The sequence below is a fragment of the Phlebotomus papatasi genome, chromosome 3 (assembly GCF_024763615.1).
Source record: "Phlebotomus papatasi isolate M1 chromosome 3, Ppap_2.1, whole genome shotgun sequence".
NCBI lineage: Eukaryota > Metazoa > Arthropoda > Insecta > Diptera > Psychodidae > Phlebotomus > Phlebotomus papatasi.
In genome coordinates, this window is record NC_077224.1 from 44,815,644 (window position 1) to 44,842,195 (window position 26,552).

Below are 26,552 nucleotides of genomic sequence, written 5' to 3' on the forward strand. Positions count from 1 at the left end.
AGCATGAGAACCCAGGGACAAAATCACTGTTGCACAGTGTTATGAAGTTACATATTATTGAATTTAACCATTTATTTAATTAAAAGTTTTCCCTAAATATCCCCCTTTCCTGAATCTTACATAGTGTTGCCCAGGCTCGATACCAAAATATTGCCCAACAATGTAAATATGTATGTATATCGTGATTGCAGGTTATTTTAAGGAAAAAATGTAGGTTTTTAAAGTTTTTCGTCGGGTGTGTAGCTGCTAAGGATGATTCATATGGACAGTTTCAAATTTGAACTTTCCATAATTTTCTGCACTAGCATAGTGCTCGTATCTCCTAATAAAACTCTTTGTATTTTCCTCAATATGGTACAAATGTACTAAAAATATAAAACATAACCTCAATTTTATATACAACCAATCAAAAAAATTGTAAACAAATTGCGTTAAGCTAAAAGTGCAGATTGCTCAAGAATGCAAAGTGCATGCAGATTGTGCCTCGCTAAGGATTGTACAATAAAATCTATTTTCGCTTATGAAGATCAAAAAAGTCGCCACAATGATTTGCAGGCGCTAATAAAAGAGGCAACAGGAATACAGGTAGTAATGGAAGTAATTTTCCAGGAGAGACAATTAAAATTGATGACAATTTTTAATGCAGATCTTGGAAGATGATCTGGTAAAAGGACTTTGTGGTGCTTGTGCCGGAATGATAGTCACTGTGGTTAAATTTAGGAGGAAATGTCATAGAATCAATGATTTTATGAAGAGTATGAAAGTATCTCTTGAGAAAGTCAAGAAAGATGATATCAGGGAGCCTAAACCTATTGAAGTAGAGCCCATCAGCCTTCAGACGGAAAGGCCCAAAGAAGCTCCAAGTCTGCCCAATACAGTTCCACAGGATGTCAATCATGAAATCCCAGCAGTTGGGAAGAGGCGTCGGAAATTTTATTCCCGAAAGGGCATACCATCAAATGATCCAGGATTGTGTGATATTTGTGGGGGCCACTTTAGCTACCTGAGATCCCACAAACTCATTCATCAGGAATACCTTAAATATTCCTGTGAGATTTGTGGTAGGAGATTCCGCAATGTTGGTAATTTCCGGCTGCACAAATTGCGCCACAAAGAACCCAGATTTTCTTGTCATACCTGTGGAAAAATGTTCTACATCAAACCCAAGCTTCTGAGGCACTTGATGACACATACTGGAGAGAGACCTCATGCCTGTACTCTCTGTGAGAAAAAATTCAGAGAAAAAAGACACCTACAGATCCACTTCCGGATACACACGGGAGAAAAGCCACATGCTTGTAGTATTTGCGATGCTAGATTCACAACTAGTGCAGGAGTGGCTCAGCATAAGAAGCACAATCACCGGTGAAGATCGAGATCTTGCTGTATCATCAAACTCATAAATTCGAGCATTCTACAAAGTCTTTTTATACTTAATAATTTCTTCTTAATTCATTTCCGGTTTCTAACCGATTGAGGTCTTGTATATTTTTTTGCAAAACATCATGGAACTCGGATAATGGGATGAGGTTGTAAGTCCTATGCCCCATGGAATCAAGTGCAGTGAAGCACACTGGATGCAATTCGAACACCTTTAACGTCAGAAAAATTCCTGATGACCTAAAGGGGATTCGAACCCGGGACACTTGCATCATAGAGCGAGTGCTCTACTACTCATTGAGTGCCCTTGCCAAATATAACTGCCATATTATTAGTTTGCAGTTATAAATGACTCAATAGCCAATAAAGCCTGCCCATTTTGCAGCAATTTTCTCCAAGTAGTATGGAATATCGCAAATAAAGAGTATTTAGTACCCATATAAAAACACGTCTATACAATTAGCGCATATATAAGTCGTGCTAATTGCACAAAGAACATGACTTTGTACAGATTTAGATTTCTTACTTACCGAATTTGATTTTTTTACTTCCCATTTTTGATTTGTTTACTTGCCATTTTTGATTTTTTAACTTACCATTTTAGATTTTTACTTGCCATTTTTATTCATTTATTTTGTAGTATAATTTTTAAATTTAGAATTGAACTTCAGTTAACTTCAGATTCTAGTCGGCGCTTTGGTCAAAAAAAATCGTCAATAATTATGGTAGATGGCGATGATGGCACTCGCTGGTGAAAAAAACAAAAGAGAAGGTGCTAAAATAAATTGAAATCTTTAAAAAAGTGTTTAAACTGCAACTTACTTGATTTTTTTACTTACCATTTTAGATTTTTTAAATTATCATTTTAGATTTTTTTACTTGCCATTTTAGTTTTTTTACTTACCAGTTTAGATTTTTTTACTTATCATTTTAGATTTCTTTTTACATACCATTTGTGAATTTTTTACTTACCCTTTTAGATTTTTTAACTTACCAATTGCTTTGTTACTTACCTATTTTGATTCTTTACTTACCATTTTTGATTTTTTTACTTACCAAATTTCTTTTTTTTTACTTACCAATTTTGAATTTTTACTTACCAATTTTGAATTTTTACCTACCAATTTTGCTTTTCTACTTACCGAATTTACAATTTTACTTACCATTCCACCATTTAACTTATCGAACACTGCAAGAGAAATCCGAAAATGTTAAAATACCATTCCAGAAATGTTTATTTTACCCTGTAGTATTGATGCGAAATCGGTGTAAATATTATGCTTTTTATGTGTATTAGGGGTTACAGTTACCCTTTTTCATGTTAATTTTACCCTTAAAAAGATGTAAAGTTAACATTAAAAAATGTTGATATATTTTTACACCTAAAGTGTTAAAGATGAGGGCAAAAAGTTGATCGGAACCCCGTTTTTTCTCAGTGTAATAACCTACCATAGAAAATATAGAACTTTGATTTTTTTTATTGGAAATTCTTTTAAATGGAAATTGAGAGTTTCAAAAATTAGCCCTCTGATTGTACAAAATCGGGAAGGGCTTTAAGTGATCGATAATATCGATAATATAGTCCACCACGAGGATAAGACGAGATTCTCTAACGGGCGGCAGGACAAAATCGACGAATATGGATATTTGGTGCCTTGGTAAGAGCGTCCCGCTTTTTGCGGTGTGACTCCTGGCCAGGACCTCCTTCCTGACTCTATTAACAATTGTGACTTTGAGTCCCACCCAGTGCAAATGATTCAAGCATCTGAATAGAAGGACATTTTTCACGAAACATTGTAAACTGAATAATAAGTATGTAAACTTAACAATGTACAAAATGGCAGAAATAGTCTATATCAAAATAAGTTTTTCTTAAATACTTCTATGTGAAAAGAGCCTTCTACACTCTTTTTTATCATCATCATCATCATCATCATTTTCAACCGCTTATCCCTATTGGGGTCGCGGGCCCATGGTATCCAAATTAGCAACCCACGCTTGTCGATCAGGGCCGTAGCTAGAGTTGAATTTAAGGTAGGGCATCAGTAGGGGCACTATTCAAAATTTTCGGTTAGTCGATCTCCATCCACTTCACTTCAATGTAAGTGAATGAGGTAAAACAAAAAATATTCAAAAAGACAAATTAAAAAATATATATATATAGTATATTCTAATTCTTCGATACATTATATACTTACGGGGTTACGTAGGTCAAAATTGACAAAATTGATAGTAGATTTTGTTCTAATTTCTTTTCAATACAATAAAAAAACTGACAGAAAAGTGTTATATGGGTGAAATGTAGACCAGAATGTTATCTATAATTTTGCCGTAGAACTTGAACTCATCGATTACTCAGAAGCCAAGATAAGCGAGGTTTTTGTTTCTTAACTCGTTTTTTCATCCAGAGTTCCCCAAGTAGTCATTTGTTGAACTTCAACTATATCAAAGAATTGTTGTATTTTGCGGGACTTTCCATTTAAACCCCTATTTTAAGTGTCTTGGTGGAGTAGAGGCAGTCAAATTGGCATCTGAGTGATTTCAAAGCGTTATTATTGGAAAAATCAATTTTTTCACACTTAAACGGCAAAATCGGAGTGATAGCGTAGTCTGAGTGGAAAATGATGTATGGACGAAATGTAGAGACAAATGTGCTCTACAATTATGTTGAAGTAATCATCAAAATCGGTTCAGCGACAGTCGAGATAATTGAGGTTATGTGATATTGAAATTGGTTTTTCGACTGTGGCGCCCCAGGTGTTGGTCCCACGAAGTTCAAATATTCTAGAAAGTTGTAGCATTTGGTGAGATCTTTCGTTTAAGCCCTCATTCATCAAAATCGGTCACATAGAACCGGAGATATGATTTTTTGAATTTCGTGAACTTTGACCCCTCATATCTCCGGTTCTATTGAAACCACAGCGCGCATACGCACCATTTTGGAAACGTCCTAGACTGGACTACAACATACTAAAATTTCATTAACTTGCACAATGCCGTTTTTGAGAAAAGTGACTTTGAATTTCGATGAATTTTGACGCTATCACAGTGCCACCTGTGGTGACTTTTTGAACTTCCATCTGAAAGTGCTCATCGAGACGAAACCAAAAAGGTAAAATTTAGGTCGCTATGTTAATTAGAACCGGAGATAGAGGCCGGTCAATGTTCGAACTTTGACCCCTTATAGCTCGGGTCAGGGGTTTTAGATCGACTTAAGGTTTTTTTTGTTTGATAGGTATAATCAACGGCTACAATATACTAAATTTTCAGCCCGATGCACAATGGAATTTTTGAGTTATTTAACTTTTAAGATTTAAAAATTTTCTTTTTAAAAAAAGCGCCCCTAGCGGTGGTTTTATGAACTTGCGATGTTAGAAGGAGAAGTGGCATTTCACGAGAGCTTTCCAAAAAGCCCTCACTTTTTAAATTCTGACAATTAGAACCGGAGTTATGGCCATTTTAAGAAATTTTTTTTGGACCCTTATAGCTCGGGTCAGGGGGGTCGGGGGACCTTAAGTTTGGTATTGATGGAAAGCTCTAAGACCCAGCTATAACATACTAAAATTTGAGTCCGCTGAATGCCATAGGGGCGGAGCTATTGAGAAAACAAAAAAAGGGGGGTCTTCAAAATGGCGGAAGGAGGGGTGGGGGGTGGGGGGTCAATGCACCAAGTTGCAATTTTCACCCGATATATAACCTTTGCCGAAAACCGCAAGTCGATATCTTTTTTAGTTTAGGAGCTATTAAGCTCCAAAGAGCGGCCGGCCGGCCGGCCGGCCGGGAACGTAAAATAGCCACATATATATTCGTGATCAGGAAGTGCTGAAACACATTTTGGCCAAGTTTGAGGTCGATCGGACGACATGAAATTTTGTTAGGATTATAGTAGGTGAGATTGTTAAGAATCTCACCTAATATAATTAATTAATGCTCTTAGGCATATGAAAGTACAAAACGTTCAAACTATATTTTCTGAAATTTTCATTTTAAAATTTATCCTGTGGGACTTGATTTTTGGAGACATTTTTGAAAAAAAAAACATACTTTTCGGTAGACAAGATTTCTTGGAATTGATTCATCTGGAAACCAAAAACCAAGAATTTCCTGTTACCTGATGAGTTATACTAGTCTTTGAACGAAGAAATTTTTAAAAAATGAAATTTGAATTTTTAAGAAAATTTCATACAAAAAAATACCACTTTTGACGTATTTACACTATGTTTCGTCTTGTAGAATGTAGAATACGTTTTGATCAAGTGAACATAAAATCTTTCGTTCAAGAATTACTTTCACTTATCAATTGACAGGAAATATTTGGGTCTCAGTGGCGCAATAGGCAAGACCTGCTGTTCTTGGGCGGATGAGATCTCTGGCTCGACTCTCACAGTTGTGAGCTCGAGTCCCGCCCGGTGCAAAGATCTGAATGTTTAGAAAAAGACATTTTCACTGTGATATAACGTAATAAAAATGCACCGCCTCTGCCCAAAAAACTCCGGGAGCATGGAAGAAGCATCCGCACTACTGGGAAGGCGCTCCTGGACGGTCTACATATGGACTTAGCGGATTCTTCTAACACGGGATACAACAGCAGCAATATAACATGATTACATTGTAACATGTATTTCGACACGATTAATAATAATAGGAAATATTTGGTTTTTGGATTTTAGATGGACCAATTCCGAGAAAATTTCGTCACCGAAAAGTAATGTCTTTTTCAAAAAAAAAAAATCCAAAATTTGACAAAATTTTTAAAAATTTGAAATGAGAAATTTAGAAAATATAGGTTATGTTAATTTTATACTTCTATATGCCTAAAAGCTTAAATTAAATATTTGTTTAATATGCTGAAAAAATTGAGAAATTATTATATTTTTAGAGTCTTCTTGATCCACGTAACCCCTTAAGTAAATTGAGAATGCGTAAATGAGAAAGGGAAATATATTGAGTTTTTTTAATGTAAGAAATGTAAGAATCTTTACACTCGTTTTGCTCAAAACCATTGAAAAACGTTATTTCATTTAATTCATATCAAATAATTGCAATTTCAACTCATCAATAACAATGCCAAATTGATGGATAAATATTTTTTTTAAAGATGTTTGAGAAAATATTTAAATTTTTCGCAAAATTATCGTTTGACTTTCCATACGATTTTAACCAATTGCATTAAGCACTTCAATCGATAACTCTATGAGATTAGATGTATCAGGCCACTTAATATGCGATTAATTTCTTCTCTACCATATTATACTACGAACAGTCTACTTAGAGCATTATCTTAGTTTCTGGTTTTTAAGGTAGGGCATTGGAATTTTTCAGGTAAGGCATTGCCCCTTAATGCCCCCCCCCCCCAGCGCTACGGCCCTGTTGTCGATCCTCCGCCACTTCAGGAAGATGTTCGGGTTCAATACCAAGGCGTTCCGAAAGCAAGATTCTGAATTTGATTCAGCCACCTTGTTCTAGGTCTGCCTCGAGGTCGACGCCTCCTAACAATGGCTTTCATAACTTTTCTAGGGAATCACTCGCTCTTTTTTTATCTATTATTTATTTATTTTTTTATTTATTATTTTAATCTTATTCAAAGACAGCCAGTGACATGCAATTACATGACACACTGGAAATCAGCTGACCGCTCCAAGCCCCAGGAAGACAAAGATAATAGGGTACCCAGCATGCATGGGCTTTAAATTCTGGAGAAGGGGGATTGACGGAAATCATTGGGAACAAGAGCTCTTGTTCGTTCATTTTCCCCGAATTTTCTCCATCATTCGTTAATTCGTTTATTTATTTATTTATTCGGTTCTTAGTTTGATCAATTGTTCTTTTGTTTATTCTTGAGCTCAATTATTCATTCGTGCGTTCGTTCATATGTTTAATAATTCGTTTTTTAACTCTCATTAATTCTTTCGTTATTTCATCATTTGTTTGGTCAGCAATTAATTTATTCGTTAGTTCGTTTTCCATTTCTTATTTTATTACTTCGTTCATTTTATTAAATTGTCTTGTTTTAGAAAGATCATAAGACCATTTAGCTCGTTGGACTACATAAAGATGCAGGGTAGTTGGGGTAGTCCTTTCCTTCCCCATTTTGCTAAGTTCATGGTTGATTGTCGACTTTAGATCGAAAGTTTCCGTCATTCCAATTTGCCTTTTCACAGAAAAATATAAATGGTAACAAACGATTCAGAAAATATATCTTTATTTTACAAAGTTCGGAATTATGAACCAGAGAATTCTGTAAAAAATAATTTGGATGTTCAGGCTTTGGTAAATCTAGTAATAGTTTAGTCAGACACATTTGCGACTAAAGTCACGAGACGGCCTTACGTAATTATAACTTGAGATCAATAACTTGAATAAAAATTTTTGGAAGAAAAATAAACACTTTTTATGATTTTTGCAAATAAATAATTTATTGTCATTTCTTATCTTTTTCTTCATCATCTTGCGCTATTTATGTAATATTCCAGTTACAATATCTGCAATTACAATATTTTTTCTCATAATTCTTATACATTAGAAATTAATAACAAATTCGAGTGTTTTAAATTATATATCGTGGTACTATTCATATATTTTTTTTAAATCTTTTCACAGAGAAATATTTATTTTTAGTAGTTATAGAAGGTTAAACTATAAATGCATTTTATCAGATTTTCACGGTTATTGAATATAATTCATTTTTATTTACAAGTAAATAGGTATATTTTGAATAGAAATAGAAAATAATTGTGTTTTTCGTTTCACAATAAACAAGTCAAAATTATAAATGATCAACTTTGGTTTTATCAATAGGCTGATTATTTTTTTTTAAGAAGTCAGAAGCAATAAAAAGCGATATAGGGAAATTTTAAGACTGCACAATATTTTCTTCTTTTTTTTTGTATTTAAAATTTTGACAAAAATTATTGCACTTTTAATTTTTTTAAAAAGATATATTTATCTCAAAAATAAGAAAAATTACGTTTTCTTTACATAGTTTAATTTTTCTATTTAATTTTTAAACCGTATACGGGATTATTATTTTCTTTTATTCATTTTTTTCCTGTCTCTTGAATACATTATTTCGCCAATTTTTTTCTTTTGTAAGTATTTCTTTTATTTTTAATTATTTACACAATGTCCTTCGAAAGGAGGATCTTCTAAATATAGAGTGAAATATATTTTGAAATTGTGTTGAAGAGATTTCAGTTTGATACTTTTATTTTAATGGCTATTTCTTGGTTATCTTTCTTTTTAATAATTAGTTTTAACATGTAGCTGTTTCATTTCTAACTTTGCGGAATATTTTACGTGGTTGCTTTCTATATTTTGAGAATATGGCATTTATATAAGCAGCATGGCGGACCATTTTTTCCAAATTTCAATTATTAATTATTAGATAATTCCATTTTTCACATGATATAACATTTATTTATTTTTTGTTAATTGTTTATTTCATCTTTTCTATATTTTCTATGTTTCTTTTCTTTTTAGGTTTTTCAAAAGAGAGATTGAGAGAGGAAGAGTATACGTAAACAGTCAATTATGCAGTTCAACAGGGGAATCAAGGTGAGTCTCTATTTCTTTTCTCATTTATTTTTTTACTATCGTATACAACTGGCCACTTGATATTGCTCCAATTGACTTTTTTGCCAAGGAGTTTTCAAAAATGTTCTTGAGATAAAAAAAAAAGATCATTCGATCAACGTTAGATATTTCCTTAGAGCACCGAAGTTGTTACAACTGCTGGTGCTGGGGAAGTTGGTGATCTTTTGGGACTTGTGTTATTTGTGGTGACATCCACAATTCTTTCCGGCAACAGAGCATCAACATTGGTACCTTTGCAGTAGAATTTTTTGTGGGCAATAAAGGTGTTGAGATAGTTGAAGCGAATGTCGCAGGTTTTGCAGTACTTTGGTCCACCGGTGACCATTGAGTCGTCCGGAGAGGGAGTTTTCCGGGGCGGTGGAGGCCCTAGAGGAGTCTCTGAGCGATCACTGGCTTCCACTTTGACCACAACATCACTGTCGTCAATTACGAGCTCCGGTTCGTCCTCAGTCTTGGCGAAATCCTGCTCAGGTTCTATTTTCACTGACACTGATACTTGGCTGAAAATATGTTTTAATTCATTTTTAGTTACTTTTCTTCTTCCCAATTCTCTTTTTTTTACGTCAAAAATTATCATTTTGAAATATTATTTTATTAAATTAGGTTTTTGTTAAATATGAATTACAAATTAAAATTTAATGAAATACGATTTTTTTTGATCAGATGGTTCCCAGGTGATTTCAACTAATTATAAAATATGGATTCATAAACGGTTAAAATCGGTTTAGAATTGTCCAATTACAAAAGGATAGCAAAGTCTTTCAAATAGGGGTCTATATTTTACTTGATCGGTTAAGAAATACACTTAACTCAAAGTCAAAGCCATATGGCTAAGTCTTAAGTCTAAACTCCATATTACGCTCAATGTCTCTTTATCATTTGACCTTGAAAACCGTTTATGTGTAGGAAATGGTTATAGGAAACCGTTTATTGTAAACGTATCCAAATCGGAATAAAAAGACATGGTACAGTAGACTCTCTCTCAATTGGGCATTTGGGGCAAAATGTCATCGGTTTACCGATAGATTTGGGCGTCAAAGCCTTTGTAAATTCCATAAAAAGCGCTCAATTATTAAGAATCACGATAAAATAGAAAGAACTACAGCGAATTTGAGCAAATTTGTTTTAAAATCAATCGTGAAAATTGCCAACAAAATTTTGTGCCCGATTGAAAAAGAGCCGATTGAGTGAGAGTCTACTGTAAAGCGTCCCAGCTTTGGGGACTGCTCGAACTTACGAGAAGAGCTATTCGTGTAATCCTTTCGAATGGTTTTTGGGTGTATACCGGTTTACTGAGCGAGGTTTTTTAGGACAATCTGTCCTTCCGGTGAGCGTCGGAATTTGTTAATAAAATCCTATGAATCAAACACACAATTTCACCAAAACTTTCGACACTTATCGTGTCTTCTTAAGTTGTTCTTGGTTGGTCTTTTTTTTTAGGATTTTCGTCACTAATTCCTCTACTTTCTTATGCATCAGTTTTTTTTAATTTGGTTAGGAGTGAATTTTCTTTTTTCTTTTCTACACACTGAACGGACTGGTACTTGTGTAGAAAAGCAAGAAGAAAATTCGCTCCTAACCAAATTCAAAAAACTGATGCATAAGTAGAGGAATTAGTGACACAAATCCTAAAGAAAAGACTAACCAAGAACCATTGAGGAAGACACGATAAGACCGTCTTCAGACTTGAGGTTTAGCCCAGTTCCAGAAGGTCTTAAAACCTTAAAAACAACCAATTAATTTGCTTCTTTAAATCCAATAGATTATTTGGGTTTTATAATATAATTCTAACGATGCTATCACACTAGGATTTTTCAAGTTTTAATTTTAAATTCAATTGAGCCAATTGACCATTAAGATTTCTAGAATTTACTTGAAAATTCTCACAGTCAGGACACATTTTGCAAGGAATTTGCTCAATTTTAAATAATGCCACGAGTTTTTTGACTGTGAATGACTCTGGAAAATGTGTGATAGTACTTAAAATGTCATATAAGTCACTTATCTGTTATTCAGAAGGGTCCCCAAAGCCAAAAAAAAAAATTTTTAGGCAAAAGGCTCATGCAACAACTCTCATACAGTCTTATTGAAAATCTTTATGAAGTCGTCCCAACTCCCAACTAAAATTTCTTAACATAACAATTTCCTTCGAATTTCTTTGCAGGAACTTAATGAATTACAACCGATACTTAAGCTTCACTTCATGCAAATTTATCACTAAATTATTCTATATTTTCGCCACAAATAATATTAATTACGAGTAAATAAATTTAATAAGAACTATTTTCCTCAAAAGATTACTTATTTAACTGGAATAAAATTGAAATAATTGAGCAATTTTAACATTTTAATTAATTAATTTTTTTAAAAAATCCTAGTGTGGTAGTACGGTAAGTCGAAATTTTATGAAAAATCTTGATTGATAAGAAGTTCGAGAAGTTAAGCCATATGGCTAAGCCTTAGGTCTGAAGTCTGTATAAGTGTCGAAAGCTCTGGTGAAATTGTGTGTTTGATTCATAGGATTTTATCAACAAATTCCGATGCTCACCGGAAGGACAGTTTGTCCTGAAAAACCTAGCTCAATTCCACCACCATCGGCTATCCCTTTATACAGCTATACCGGTTTACTACCGATTAAATTGATTCACAAAAAAAACTTTCCGAAATAAAAGATTTTTTACGAAAAGCAGATTTTAGAATAGTTTAGCATGAGTAGTACCAAGCATAAGGGCAAATGAAAAAATAAATTCCAGAAAGGTAATATCATTTACGGGTACTTTATCGATTAATTCGATAAAGTGGCTTAACTTCTCAGAAAATTCGATATCGAAATATTTTTCGATCATAGGTGTCTATAAGAACGATTGACTACCTCTCTAAAACATATTCGAAAATGAGGAAAAACTTAGGAGCTGATTTCGAAATAAATAAAAAAACATAGTTTTTTAGTTAAAAGTAAAATTAATAAATATTTAGATTTCATATGCAAATATATTTTACAATAACTTCCATAAAATATACTTTTTTTGTTTTAAAAATATTTATTATTATAAGTCTATTTAAGTAAAAAAAATGTTTTACCATAAACTTACCTCGAAGGTCGGGACGTGTTTCTCGGTGGCAGGGAAATTTTGATCGATGTCCCGGATCCGGATAAATCACTGCTGTTGCCATTGTGAATGAGACTCTCGCCACCTTCGCCAATACTTGGTGAATTTGACTGATGATTGGTCTGAGAATGTACTAATTTTATATGTCGTACCTGCGCAAAGTACAAGAAAAATAATCTTTTTATCATCAAATTGACAAAAACAAAACCCCCCAGAAAACTTACCACATTGCCCTTGTAGCTGGATGAGTAGTTGCAGAGATCACAAGAATGCATCTGTGGCTGGAGTGTTTCAGGATTTATTTGGGCTGCTGGTGGAATTTCTACACCATCTTCCTCGAGGATGCATGTGATGTAGTTCTCCTCGTTGAAGTCAGTGGTTTTCTTTTCAAAGTGCATTCGAATATGGGTTCTCATTCCACGCAGGGTGTTCCCTTTGTAGCGACAAATTGAGCATCTGAAAGCCTTTACTCCTCCATGAGTTTCCATGTGACGTCGGGATTCGGCAGCATTCGTGCTCACGACGTCACAGATGGGACACTTGTAGCCACCGGTAGAACCGGAACCGCCCACATGAGACGATGGGCAGGGAATATTGGGATCATGAACGATTTTACATTTAGTACAGCGATCTTTCTGGATAAGGGATTGCTGTGTAGGAGAAATATAAAGTTATTCAGGTTAATGCATTTGCGATAAGAGCTTAGTGATATCATGTTTTGATAATCTCTAAATAATCAACGACGTGAAATCGAACGATGGCAAATAAAGTTTATCAGATAATTGTGTATTTGGCTTTTCTTTTAATTAGAGAGCTTATAGCCACTTTACTGAATGACTCTGTTAGATAAGAAAATTCTTTTATAAAACATAATACAGTTACGTTTTATATTGGGATTTCTCAATGAGCATTGCAAAGCATCTTAGAACAAGAAAGATTTTAGCTTTTATAGGAAAAGTTTGTTTCCGCCATATTGAAATAAAGGATTACTATTTGCTCGTACCGGTCATACTGTCGATTTCAGTAAAATTGTCACGTTGATCTAGTAATGGTTCTAAGAACCTAAACCGTTCTCGTGGTTTTCGTGGTTCTCGTGTAAGCAAGCTTGATAACTAACCTGAACTGCAAGCTCCACTCTTTTGGGACAGTAGTACATTTGGTGGGCGCTTAGGTTGTCTAGGGAAGTGAATTTGATCCCACAAGCAGCACAAATAAGCTGCTGATAGGCCAATCCTCCTCCTGCAACAGTCACCGCCTGAGGTCCTGTTTGCGTAAGAGGACTAGTAGCTGTAGGACTGACTGGCGGACTAACTTTCGCCCCTTCTGGATCATCTAGATTGCGTGCTGAGCAGTAATGTTTCTTGTGGGCCAAGTAGTTCTCGTACTTGCAAAAGACAATGTTGCATTCCTTGCATTTGGACACTCCCTGCTTCACAAATATTTGTGGTGGCAGAGGAGCGGCATTTGCGGGAGGAGCTCCTGGACTAGGACCAGGAACCAGGGGTGGCAGAACAGCTTCATTATTGAGACGTACAAGTACCTGGGGAGTCAGATCTGCCGGCAGAAGAGGACGCATCAGGATAGAGTTGGGTGATACAGAAATACTACCACCTCTGGGACTATTGGAACGTCGCTTCGGAGACGGAGTTAGTGGGGGACTTCCAGGGAGAGAGGGAGCACAGACAATTTGTTCCGGTGTTAGGGAATCACTGCCTACGGAGACATTTTCCTTGCCTTCCGCGTTAACATCGACATCAGGACGACTGATGGCGTCTGCAGAAGCTACGGAGGAGAACGACTGCGAACGTTCTCGAGATGTAGGCAAGCGTCTAACTGAGAGATCAAGCGGAATGGTAGGGTCACGGAGTTGCTGGTGGTCCTTCTTGTTGACTACGCGTAGAACGTCTGGGACGGTTACGCCATTGTCCTTTTCAGATGCAGGAGTTGGACCACGTGAAGGCGGTTGATTTACTATTGGGGCCTGCACTGAAAGCGCTTGCGCAATCGGCGTTAGAGCTCCATTCTGAAGTAGGAAGCACGTTGCTTCGGGATTTGTAACATTCTGGGCGAGGGATGTAAGAGGTCCTGGTAAGAGACTCGCGCCTCGGATTACGGAACATGGTACAATCACGATTGGGTTAGTTGGTAGGGCTAGGTATGCCTGAGGTTGAGCCGTTGGGGGACTCTTAGCAATTTCAGGTGGACTCTGTGAACCACCTTTGACGATCGATGGAGGTTTGGATGAAACATGGTTGACAATTTGCCTGAAAGTGAAATGTAATTGGTAAATCTTTGAAATGTTGATCAAATCAGAGAGGATGACTTACCCATCCCTATGCCTGGAACTGCAGTAATGCTGCTTGTGTGCCCTGTAGGTCTTGGTGCTAGAGAAGCGGATGTCGCAGTCGGAGCAGTAGCGGTCGACTTGAGCTGTTTGACTAGGTGGCTCATCGCCATTAGATGTGGTAGAGCTAGGTGCTGGCGAAGTCTGATGCATTCGCATGTGTCTATTCAGGGAGACTTTCTTGTCTGCTGAATACGAACACTGACTGCATGCGTATTGCTTCCCAGTTCTTTGTGCTTTTACTGGTGGCTCCTGACTACCCGGAGAATCTGCTGCAGTTGTTCCTTTAGCTCCTGCTGCATCATCTGGTTCCTTCCGATGAGAACAGTAATATGTTTGATGAGCCTCTAGGGTGGATAGGGATGAGAATCTAATGCCGCAGGGTCCGCATGTAAAAACCTGCATTCTGGGTACTGCGGCTGGAAGAGCATCAACAGGGGACGTTCTTGTTGGATGAATGACTTTTTCCATTCGAATATCTTTTAAGGATTTTGTGAGTTTCTTCTCCGCTTCCTCTTGCTCCACCCTGTCCACAGTCTTCTCATCCTCACTGCTCAGTCTGATGGTATCCTTAAGATCCTTGGCTTCGGGCTGTAGGGCTGGATCAGACGCCAGTTTTGTATTGAGGCGTAGTGTGGGCTTTGGGAGTGGAGTGTCTCGACCACAGTTCATTTCTATTACACTATCTGGCGGCGACGGGCGATCCGGCGCCGCCTCAGTCAGGATTTCTTGAGGAGAGGGAGCTGGGGTACTGCATGAGGGCGATCTGGGTGATTGTGGGGACTCTGAGTGACTACGGGGAGATGTTGACTGACCAACTTCAGTTGATGGTGATCCCTGACCATCGCTCTGGAGCCCCCCTCCGCCTCCTTCTTCGCCCTGGTAGTCTTCGTCGTCCCCTGTAAGATTCAAAAAAAAAATCATTAGTTAAGGACAAAATATCGACTGTGTCTTTTGAATTTCGTGGAATAGATTGCTCTATGCACTGTTATCACCTAATTCATTATGTTTAGAAGAGACTGCGATAGACTAGTAAACGTATCCACTAAATTTAAATTTACTTCGGAAACAACAATTTTGCGCTATCATCTCAACAATCTCCGAAAAGCTTGATAAATCATCCACCTTGTAAGCAGGCAATTTTTCGCTTTTCGATTCTCACAGCTAAACTCTTTTTGATTTAGCTGATATCTTTCCTCGCATTTGAGTTTGTGTGTGAAATAATTTTACTCTGAGGTAGTGGCTCAATGAACGAAGAATTATTGAATTTATCATCTTGCCAATTTTCCCTCCCAAACCGACTGTAGTTCATCACAATCGCTAAACCACACAGATATACCTTGGACTTGGCCATATAGAGGGAGAAAAGCAATTTATCTGTAGCCCAATAAAGTGCATTATGCCCAGACAAAGTGTGAAGAGGAATCTCTTCCCTTTTTTTTTTCAAACCTGACCAGAAACGTGAAGCCGCGCGCGCAAAGTGCCTACGGTGGTGTTTTTAGAGACTCTTAAAACCACCTCCATTTTTGTATCATTTCCAATAATCTCACCGTTTTGAGTCCTGTTTGAATAAATAACAAAACTAAAAAGTACTTATTAAAATAATCAAATTTCCCAATCAACCAGAAAAAACGGACCTTCTTTTTTTGCCTTCTTCTTTGGTCTCAATTTGACGCAAAGGTGAGAGCCAAAGAAATCTCAATCTTCAATCCTTTACCACTCGCTCACTCTTCCTCGTGAGATGCAATCCAATGGAGGAATAGAAACTCCCACACATAAAGCCTAGTGAGGGAGCAAAGGAAGAAAAAAGTAGGAATCGCTGTGATAGTTAAATTGGGGTTGTTGTGTCTATGATTCATATGCTAACCTACTGAATATAGACTTTGGAGATTTGGACCTCCTAAGCAAGTAATCCAGAAGAATAATTTTAGACCACGCCCCTTGAGAAACTATAATAGTCCAGTATTGCTCAATTTTTTTTTAATTCTTCATGTTTAATACATTAACGATTTCACGAGAAAATTCTACTCATCAAATCAATTAAAGACAATATCCAAACAGTATAATAATAATGATGGTGGCACGACGTTCCATGGAGGAACTAGGCCTTCCCATAAGGGGAGTTCGGGACATCCATTATTATTTCATCTTATACAGGGATAGGGTTGTCAGTCCCATGCCCCGTGGAATCAAGTGGAGTCGAGCTCACTGGATGCAATCCGAACACCCTTAACGCCAGAAAAATTCCTGGTGACCTAAAGGGGATTCGAACCCGGGACACTTGCATCATAGAGCGAGTGCTCTACCACTTGACCCATTGAGTTTCCGATCTAATCTTTTCCAATATGTTTTGATTGTGCCAAACAGTCGCATCTCCTAAAAATTAGACTACAAAAAACTTGAATTAAAAAATATCTATGGTAGTTACATTCTTTGTAAAGTCTTATTGTGGGCGTGGTTTATTTTTCGGTTGGTCAGATCCATCTAGGGCTATTCACGATTAAAATTGTAGTGATGATTCTTTTTTTCCTGCTACAGTATGCCCTTGGTGAATATTAAAACTTTAAAAATTTTAAATTACAGAACAAAAAAGGCTGCAAATACAAAATTCGTAAAGATTTTGTAAGTATTTGGTTAATATTTCGCCTATTATTCTGATTATTGTCAGTGAATATTAAGAGAAGAGCAATTGAAATATTGCGAATTTCATCTCATCTGAGCTCACATCTTGGTCAAATGCTCGAAAATTTTTCATTAGTTTTCAAATTTCATTTAGAAGGAAGTGGAGCACCTTTGAAATTGAGATTTTTCACCTATTTTTAAACAAAATTGAGCCTTATCGTGATGTAATTTAGCTGCACAAACAGATTGAGAAGCTATATTATATCACGTTAAGGCTCAATTTTATTTAAAAATAGGTGAAAAATCCCAATTTCAAAGGTGCCCCACTTTCAAAGTTACAGCACTTCCCCCTAAGCATTTTTAACATATTTTATGCAGTTCAATTTTATTTTACAACCTCTAGAAACTGGTTAACAGAGTTGTCCGAAATTCAAGGACTTTCAAATGATTTCATATCTCTCTTACGGCGTTATCACACTTACATATTAAAATTTTAATGTGATTCACATTAATTGTCGTTTGTGAGCGTCCAAATATGCTATTTGTGTCTTTGAGTCACTTAATATTAGGGGTTTTTCTATTTATTGATAAAGAAGTGGACTTGGCCTGCAAAAATAAGTTTAAATTTACCTAAAGCATAAATATTTTTCACATTAAAAAATTAAAGAGAAAATCGCATTAATTATTCGCATTAATGCTATAAATCAATTTATATCAAATTTTGCAGGCCAAGTCTTCCTTTTTATCAACAAATAGATAATCTTTTGAATATAAAATGATTTAAACACACAAATTACACATTTGGACTCTCACCAACGACAATTAATGTGAATCATATTAAAATTTTAATGTGCAAGTGTGATAACACAGTTAATCGGTTAAGAAATACGTTTTTAAAAGAGTTTTTAACTCCCAACTTTAAAAAATCGTATTAAAAATACAGTGGGACCTCGATAGAGTCAACCCCCGATAGAGTCAATCTCCAATAGAGTCAATAGCTATTTTTTTTACTCTACGGTCTCCGATAGAGTCAACTTGAACCCAAATTGACTCCTATAGGGTCAACTTTTCCATTTTATTATTGAACTAATAATATTGTATGACTTTTTCGAAATTAAAATCAGTGTTTTGGTGTATCAATGTAACGTTTTTAACACAAGAAAAACAATATTATGATAAAATTCGTAAATTAACCGTGTAATCAATTTTCGACAAAATAATTTTCTTTTCGTTATTTTAAGCATTTTGACTGAAAGTTGTTTTGTCTTTTCTCTCTTGCCTTAAGATTTTTTGATTAAGCCCTATAATCCCGTATGACGTGTTTTCCTGTAATCACAAAAAAAAAACGATTTTGGCAGTGAAGGGAAGGGCTAGGGAGGAAATGAGGGTAATAATAATAATCAACAGGTTGACTTATTAGGGCGTCATCTGAAGACTCCAAGTTGATATCTCTAACCATTTAGCGCCAATTTTTTAGAACAAGAAGAAAACGAGAAAAATTGGTTTTATTGCTCTTTTTGTGAAGTTTAGACCCATAGTTATGTCAAAACGAAAAGAACAACTATCAATCTCTTCTTTTATATAATAAAAGTTTAAAATAAAATCTATTTAGTAATGTTAATTGCATCAGAATTTTCAACAATTGAATATCTACCGGAGCTCTTCTAAAAAAAAGGTGAAAAAAGAAATCTTTAAGACAACCATTTCCTTATCTTAACATCGTGAATAGACCTCAATATTATCACAAGGATAGTAATTTTCACTTAAGATACTTACTAATAATAAAAAATTCTGTAAAATCATTCCTTAATCTCCAACTTTTGCCCAAATATACGACTTTTTTGGGCCAGAGGGTGTAAAATTTATTGGTTAATTAAATAAAATATTCTACTATCGTGTTAAATTTATCAATTATATAGTACAAACATAAAATAATACCCCTTTATATCAAAATTTCACATTTTAATTGATTTTTTTTCGGATTTTGATAGAGTCACCGAATCTAATGGAGTCAATAGGTCTGGAAATAATTAGTTGACTCTATCGAGGTCTTACTGTAATTTAAGGATATTAAATATTTTTACGTAATATTTTACGCTCAATGATAGAGGAAGGCTTACAAGTTTCTCGCACACTCTGGCTTCAAACACTTTATATTTTTCTCATATTTACAGGACAAATATGAAGTGTACGATGCCAAAATATGCCCAAAACCTGAAAGCCTATTCCTACAGTGTCATAAAAGAAGCAAATAAATTTATTCTAACAAGGAACTTCGGTTTTTTTTCAATTCGCAAAATTTTACGAATCTTTTTAGTTATTACCTTATCTTTCGATAATTTTATTTATTATGAACATCAAAGTTCGATCATAAATGCTTCTTTTCGACTTATATGACAATAGCTGTGAATACTTTGTTAAATGTCTCAAGTGAAAAACGAGACCGAGAAGAAGCTAAAATGTATCCCAATCAAATATGAAAATCACACACAAAGTGGAGTCAATTTAGAAGGAAGAATCTCCACATGGTGGAGGGCAGAAGAACAAAATCTCACTATCAGTGAGAATCTCGGTTGAAACAATTTGCATTCTGTTGCATGGCGAATTATTATAAAGAATCTAATGCCAGTTGGGGGGGATTGGGAACGGGATAGCGCGGGGGTATATTATTTGTGTTCTTGTCCCATCGGAATGTTAAATGATTGTCGTGTGGTGTGCACAAAAGGCATTTCTTTTCTCCTCCTGTGGTGGCTTTTCTGTCGACAACCACTTGTTGCACCCAACACGGCCAATTCTTGTAAATTTGCCATGTAAGGTGGAGGAGAGGAAATTTAATTAAAACGTCGCTTTTAAGCGCTAATAATGACATTCACGTTTCCAATCACTTTGCGGGAATCGAGCCAATCAATTCCTCTATATGTCTCTCTTTTTCTTCCCTCCCAATATATCCTCTACTATACCTATAATACCCTTTTATTTTATCCACCGATTTTACACCCAAAATGTGTGGGTTGATCTCTTCGACGGTCTTGCACCACAATTCAATGCTGAACTTGGTGATTGCTCTCCCATTCTCACATTCTTCTCCACCTTTTCTTTGATTTTATTTCTCATTGTACCTCTTGAAACCCAGGGATTCACGGGATGGAAGAAGGCTGATTGCGAGATTGATTGGGAATCTTTGCTAGAATTTATGGATTAGTTGTTTAACAGGGATGTGGTATATTTCTTTTAAAAAAAAAACAAAAAGAACAATCGCCATAGGTTAATGATGCAAAATGTATGGTAATCGTACATAAACGAAACGATTTTATCAGTACTTTCGTAGGTAAATATAGTTTTAAGAATAGGGTAAAATAACCCATTAAAATTAATTGCGCTGTGATCATTCTTAAATTTTGGAATTTTTTGTCTTTTATTTTTAAAGCTAAGTTTTAAGTTTTAAGTTAACTTAAGTTTTCGATCATTAAAAATTAATTGGCTATATGAGTATGTTAACAAATTATATTTGTGGATCTTTATTTAAAGGGATGGCAAAGCGGCAATGCCTTTGCAAAGTTCTCGAACTCGTGACTTAAATGATTTTACATATACCTCAAAAGTATTTTCGTATCATTTACAGTTTAATCCCAAAATAGTTTTAGAAGCAATGGAATTGATTTTCGGACAAAAATGACTTTTCAGTTCATAACAGGTTCATTACCGATTTGAACCGATTCATAAATCACTCAAAATATTGCCCAAAATCGGTGGCACCCAAAATCCCGAATATTTAAAATCCTGAAAGGGATGAAATTATATGAAGGAAAATGTTTAGAATAATTTCCCAAGACTCAGAAGATTGCCCTTTGCCTCCAGAACAAATGACACTTTTAAGAATTCGCAATTTTGGCCCATTCGGGATTTTCGCTTTCTGAATTTTGGCGTTCGGGATTTTGGCTTTCGGGATTTTGACTGGGACCTCCCAAAATACACCTTGAGAGTAATTTAATTGAAGTTTGGATAAAAATTTGTTATCAGTTAAAAGCTGGTTCATTACAAGTTCATAACCGGTTGGAATCGGTCCAGGCTTCACCATTTCAAGACCTTTCCAACGATTGAAAGCATGATACCATTCGGTTGAGAAATACGCTCCCTAGATCTTTATAAACCTTTGACGAAATGTCTGCCTGGACAACCTCGAAAATATATCCAAAAATTAAGAAAAAAATCGCACGACACGTTTTCGAGCACTCCCAAAAGCATGATTTGAAAAGAGGAGGGAGGAGTAGGGGGCAGTCAGGGCATGTTAACGATCCTTGGGTCGTCTTATGGGGGATCCCGTGAAGGTCCCAAATCTCTATTTCTAACCGTTTGGTCTCCAGATCTGGCGACAGCCGACGGACAGGGGTCTAGATGGACCGATATACAGCATGACATCATTCCTCAGAAATCGTCTGAAACGCGAAAATATGACTGACACTGAACAGAAAAACTTACAGTAGAACCCCGCTATAGGCCATCGCTCTATTGTCCACAATTTATCGACCGTTGATTTCAAAACACTGATTTTAAGTTAGGTTATGTTTTTTAGTACGCGACATGCAATGTTGTCATAATTATTTTAATATTTTTGGCAAACTTAATTGAGTAGTTGTGATAATTGTGATCCATAATGAAGAGAGCGAGGACAAGTACCACAATCGCAAAGAAAGTGGAAGTCGTCGAGGAATTTCAATACAAAAAGTCGTTGATAATTTTAAAAAATGACATGGACTATAGTGCTACCCAAGTGTCAAATCTGGAACCAAATATGGCCTATAGCGAGGCTCTACTGTAGATCTTTTTGCTGTTTTATTCGTGTACAACGTTTCGAGTGTTTCGAGTATTATTGTCCTCTTCATCAGGTTTTGAATTTGCAGGAAAAATCACGTACAGGTGCGAAATGTCTACACTGCACTTGGACTGAATCACTGATCAAGAGTTTTGATATCACCATTCAATTCAAACGACTGAAACTTCAGTCGAATTTTTATCGGAGAATATGAATCAAAATTTAAAAAACAAATAAAAAAGACTCCCCACCCAGCAAGCATAGTTTTCAGTATTTTTTTACTAAATCGTTTAGCAAAAATAATCTGTCAGGTAGGTATTATCAATTTAATTTTTAGACGGATAAGATTTTTATTTTAAATCTGTTACTCGATTGCGACTGTCTCCGACTTACTGATAGAAACCTTTGCAAGAAACCGGCAGAAAACCTAATTCATAGACCTAATCTTTTAAACGATTTTCGAACCTAAAGCGTCTTATCATGTCAAAAGCCAAATTTAAAAAAGAATAACTTAAGATTCTTTAGTAATAAATATTTAGTAATTAAGTATTAAGGATAGTTTACCTATTACATTTTGAAAAGTCGCTGTATTTCTCATTTAGAAATGCGGGAATAGGGTTAAACCTCCAGGCCGAAAGCCGAATTACTAATGCATTAGACTAGTTTTTCGGTATACAATTTTTACTACAATTTTTTTTTCTAAAAATTTTTGTGTGGGGTAAAGTGGTACAAGTTGGACAGGGCTTTTTTTCTTGATAGATTTAGAACTTCATTTTTATTTGTATATTTTTAAGGCTTTAGCTTTATAATTTGGTTCCTTGCGCTTAAAAAAATTAGTACTGTATTTATCAAGAAAAAATCCCAGTCCAACTTGTACCGGCGAATTGTCCAACTTGTAACACTACGTCCAACTTGCATCACTTTATCCTACGTCAATCATTTAGCAGAGCAAAAAATAAGAAAACAGCGCCAAAGGATAAGAGTTGAGTTAAAGAGAATCGAATATTCGAATATTCATAAAGAGGTTTTATTTTTACTACTATGCTTAGCCAAGAGTGAGGATATAAGAAAGAATAAAATCACTAATTGCTAATAAACTTAAATTGATAGTATATTCAAAATTTAACAAGTATCATGAAATTTTTGGCAACTCCTAAATTCCCAATGTGAGAGAATAAAAAGTGGCAACAACTCCTTTGTTCATAACTTTTTTTTTTGGAAATAGCTATCATAAAAGCACATACTTGTTAATGAACTTGTTAAAATCCCCTAAGTTTTTCAGCCGTAGTTCGGCTTTTGGGGAAAACAGCAATCAGGCTGGAAGATATCATTCTTTAATTGGATTTTAAAGTGATATTGATTTGCCATATCCGAACTGAGAAACCTTGCACGAATTTGAGAAATTTTATCACGAAATATCGATAAGATCTCAAATGAACAACAATTTAATCATTTCCGTGATGGTTTCAATTGAAGAAACGTTAATTGGGGTTTAGATCACCTGCTTCCATTACAAAGTGATCTTCCAGGTAACATAAAAAAAATATTATTTCAATTGGTGCCCTGTGTCTCAAAACCTTGTTTATTCTCCGATCTTTCGCTCTCGAAAAGTGTTTTAGTTTCTTCTTCTTTTTTTTTGGTGTTCCCGATCCACCTTCTTGTTTACTCTTGTGGTTTGGTTTGAATGTTTTTAAGCTGTATCACGAATTTCTTGTACTTGTACAATGTTAAATCAAAGTTAGGTGTATTCTTGCTGGAAGATCTTGTAGTTGGAAGTTGAAGAACATAACCCTCTCTATGCTGTGGCAGTGTTTTCTGCTTGTTTGTACAATTTTCTGCTCTGCACAGCACAAAGTAAGATGGCAAAGGGAGTCCCAATTGGTCTCTAAAGGTAAAATAGAGACATTCTGTGGCCTCAAGCACGAAGACGTTTGGGATGATGATGCATCAGCGGATGATGTGAATTTTCAATTGATGATGTCTAAATTACCTCGATGATTTCTGTGTCAGAAATTAACTCATACTCTCTGTTTCTCTAATTCAATACGTCTAACAATGAGATCTTACTATTTCTCGTGACTTCTTTAGAGTCGAATTATCAATTGCAAATCACCTCTTTAGCTTGCACGTTCTTCGTGGGAAATTTTGGCGCCAAAATCTCACCAGGTTCAATGAAAATTCTTCACACCTCTAGCATCACCTTCCACCAGAAAAGTCCTCTCTGCAAATTCTTCCTCTTTGCGAACCCTCTCATTTTTACTTGCCCATCGACACCATCTCCGGGAACATTCTTTCAATTCAATAAGACAATAAGGAAGAATGAGCGTGGATGGGCAAAAAAAAACGAGGCACAAGACAAAAATTGTTACGAGAACGAAATTGGTTGGAAAGGAAGAAAAAAAAAGAGCAGACAAACAACACAGTTCGATATCTGAGGCAGAAATCAGTTCCCTCTCTCGCCTATGTATAATTAATTCCTTTATCTAGATAAAAACCGAAGGCATTTCATATCTTTTAACGAATGGATTCAATCTAAGCGAGACTTTCAGTTTTATTCCAAACTTTTCTGTCGTTTTCTTCTGGCCTTTTTTTCCCTGTTCCTTCACGGATCTCTCTCTCTCCACGATTTGCGTCCCTTATTTGGAGATCAATTCTTAATTCTTAATTATTGTGTAGTTTGAGTCTTATTGTTTGTTTAAAAGTCTTTAGTACACAGAACTTTTTATTAGGGTTTCTTTCAATTTATTCAAATTCATCTGAAGAATTGAAAAGAAAAAACAGGTGGTTTCTAAAATTTTACTTCAATAAAAAATAAAACTTGAAAGATGATTTATTATCTTACTGTAATTGGTTTCAAAATAAAGTTTTGCACTTTGTTATTCAAACAGAAAAATAGATTGATATTGAAAAATATTGAAAAATAGATTGATAATAAATTAAAAATGTAACATATTTTTTAAGAGGTGACTCATATGGATATACCCATGACAATCGCACAAGAAATGCTTTGTGAAACCCAAGAAATTGTAGCATAGCTTTTCAAAATTTAAGATGCAAAAGAAATATGAAAAAAAAAGTTTTTGAATATGGGAAAAATATGAAGTTTTCGAAACCAAAGTATGTGCAAAGCCTGAAAGACTTGCCTTACAGTCGATTTCCTTCAAAGAAGCATTTTTTGACGAAAATTGCCCTCAATGTGTAATCCTTTGGACAAGTTCAGTGTTATTTAGTTAGGGGAAAGTGGGGCACCTTTGAAATTGAGATTTTTCACTAATTTTTAAATAAAATTGAGCCTTATCGTGGTATAATTTAGCTTCACAATCTATTTGTGCAGCTAAATTATATCATGATAAGGTTCAATTTTATTTAAAAATAGGTGAAAAATCTCAATTTCAAAGGTGCCCCACTTCCCCCTATAGTTATTTTTTCTTATTTGAGAACTGATAAAAAAACTGGGACAATTGTTATATTTCTCAAAATTCTATGCATTCTTTTCATTTTTTGTGCAATGCCTAAGAAACAGAAAATTGTAGCCTTTACAAAAAAAAAACTTTCCGTGAAATAGCCTTCAAAGTCTTTTTTAAGAACAAAAAACTTCGAGAATTTTTGAATATCCTAAATAGTATAAATATAACGTAATGTCTATAAGGTAAAATGAGGTAATTTGGTACCATTTACAATTTGGGACATTTTTGATATTTTCTCATTATTTTAGAGATTCAAAAGTATGAGTATGTTGGGCTTGGGACAAAATTCGTCAGAAAGTTATTCAAGATTTTCTGACGAATCCTGAACCATACTCTGACAAAATTCTGTAGATATTTTGCCGATTTTTTGCAGATTTTTTCTACATTCCAGACTTTCCAGATAGTTTTAGTTATCTAAAATGTTTAATCGGTAATGCTTGTTAAGCAGAACATACCATTTTCTTTATAACTTCTGAATTTCTTCATAAATCAACAATATTTTTGTGAAGTGATGGACATAATGCAGATTTTCTAGGCAGAAATTCTGCCGAAAATCTACAGATTTTCTAGGCAGAAATTCTGCCGAAAATCTAAAGATTTTCTAGGCAGAAATTCTGCCGAAAATCTAAAGATTTTCTAGGCAGAAATTCTGCCGAAAATCTACAGATTTTCTAGGCAGAAATTCTGCCGAAAATCTACAGATTTTCTAGGCAGAAATTCTGCCGAAAATCTACAGAATTTCTAGGCAGAAATTCTGCCGAAAATCTACAGAATTTCTAGGCAGAAATTCTGCCGAAAATCTACAGATTTTCTAGGCAGAAATTCTGCCGAAAATCTACAGAATTTCTAGGCAGAAATTCTGCCGAAAATCTACAGAATTTCTAGGCAGAAATTCTGCCGAAAATCTACAGAATTTCTAGGCAGAAATTCTGCCGAAAATCTACAGAATTTCTAGGCAGAAATTCTGCCGAAAATCTACAGAATTTCTAGGCAGAAATTCTGCCGAAAATCTACAGAATTTCTAGGCAGAAATTCTGCCGAAAATCTACAGAATTTCTAGGCAGAAATTCTGCCGAAAATTTACAGATTTTCTAGGCAGAAATTCTGCCGAAAATCTACAGATTGTCTAGGCAGAAATTCTTCCGAAACTCTACAGAATTTCTCTGAATATACTGCAATCACTGCAATATGTCGTTACAATTCAAAAAACCTCCGAATAAAAT

At 35.3% G+C, this 26,552-nt stretch overlaps 2 protein-coding genes across 4 annotated transcripts in view; one reads left to right on the top strand and one right to left on the bottom strand.

Annotated features, from left to right (window-relative positions):
- Positions 1-362: 362 nt before the first annotated feature.
- On the top strand, positions 363-2,766 carry LOC129807939 (zinc finger protein 493-like). Its single transcript, XM_055857553.1, has 2 exons — positions 363-585; positions 647-2,766. The coding sequence occupies exons 1-2, from the start codon at positions 460-462 to the stop codon at positions 1,367-1,369; spliced, it is 849 nt and encodes a 282-aa protein (XP_055713528.1). The 5' UTR covers positions 363-459; the 3' UTR covers positions 1,370-2,766.
- Positions 2,767-7,768: 5,002 nt separating this feature from the next.
- LOC129807940 (zinc finger protein ush) overlaps positions 7,769-26,552 on the bottom strand; it is a 210,332-nt gene continuing 191,548 nt past the window's right edge. For 2 of the 3 annotated variants that reach the window (XM_055857555.1, XM_055857554.1), the window contains exons 2-6: positions 14,411-15,326; positions 13,201-14,347; positions 12,308-12,733; positions 12,066-12,235; positions 7,769-9,473 (exon numbers count right to left, since the gene is read on the bottom strand). In XM_055857555.1, coding sequence (XP_055713530.1) covers positions 9,086-9,473; positions 12,066-12,235; positions 12,308-12,733; positions 13,201-14,347; positions 14,411-15,326 — 3,047 coding nt within the window. In that variant the 3' untranslated portion in view covers positions 7,769-9,085. Of the gene's footprint in view, positions 9,474-12,054; positions 12,236-12,307; positions 12,734-13,200; positions 14,348-14,410; positions 15,327-26,552 lie in introns of all 3 variants that reach the window. The other variant, XM_055857556.1, reaches the window with a different exon arrangement.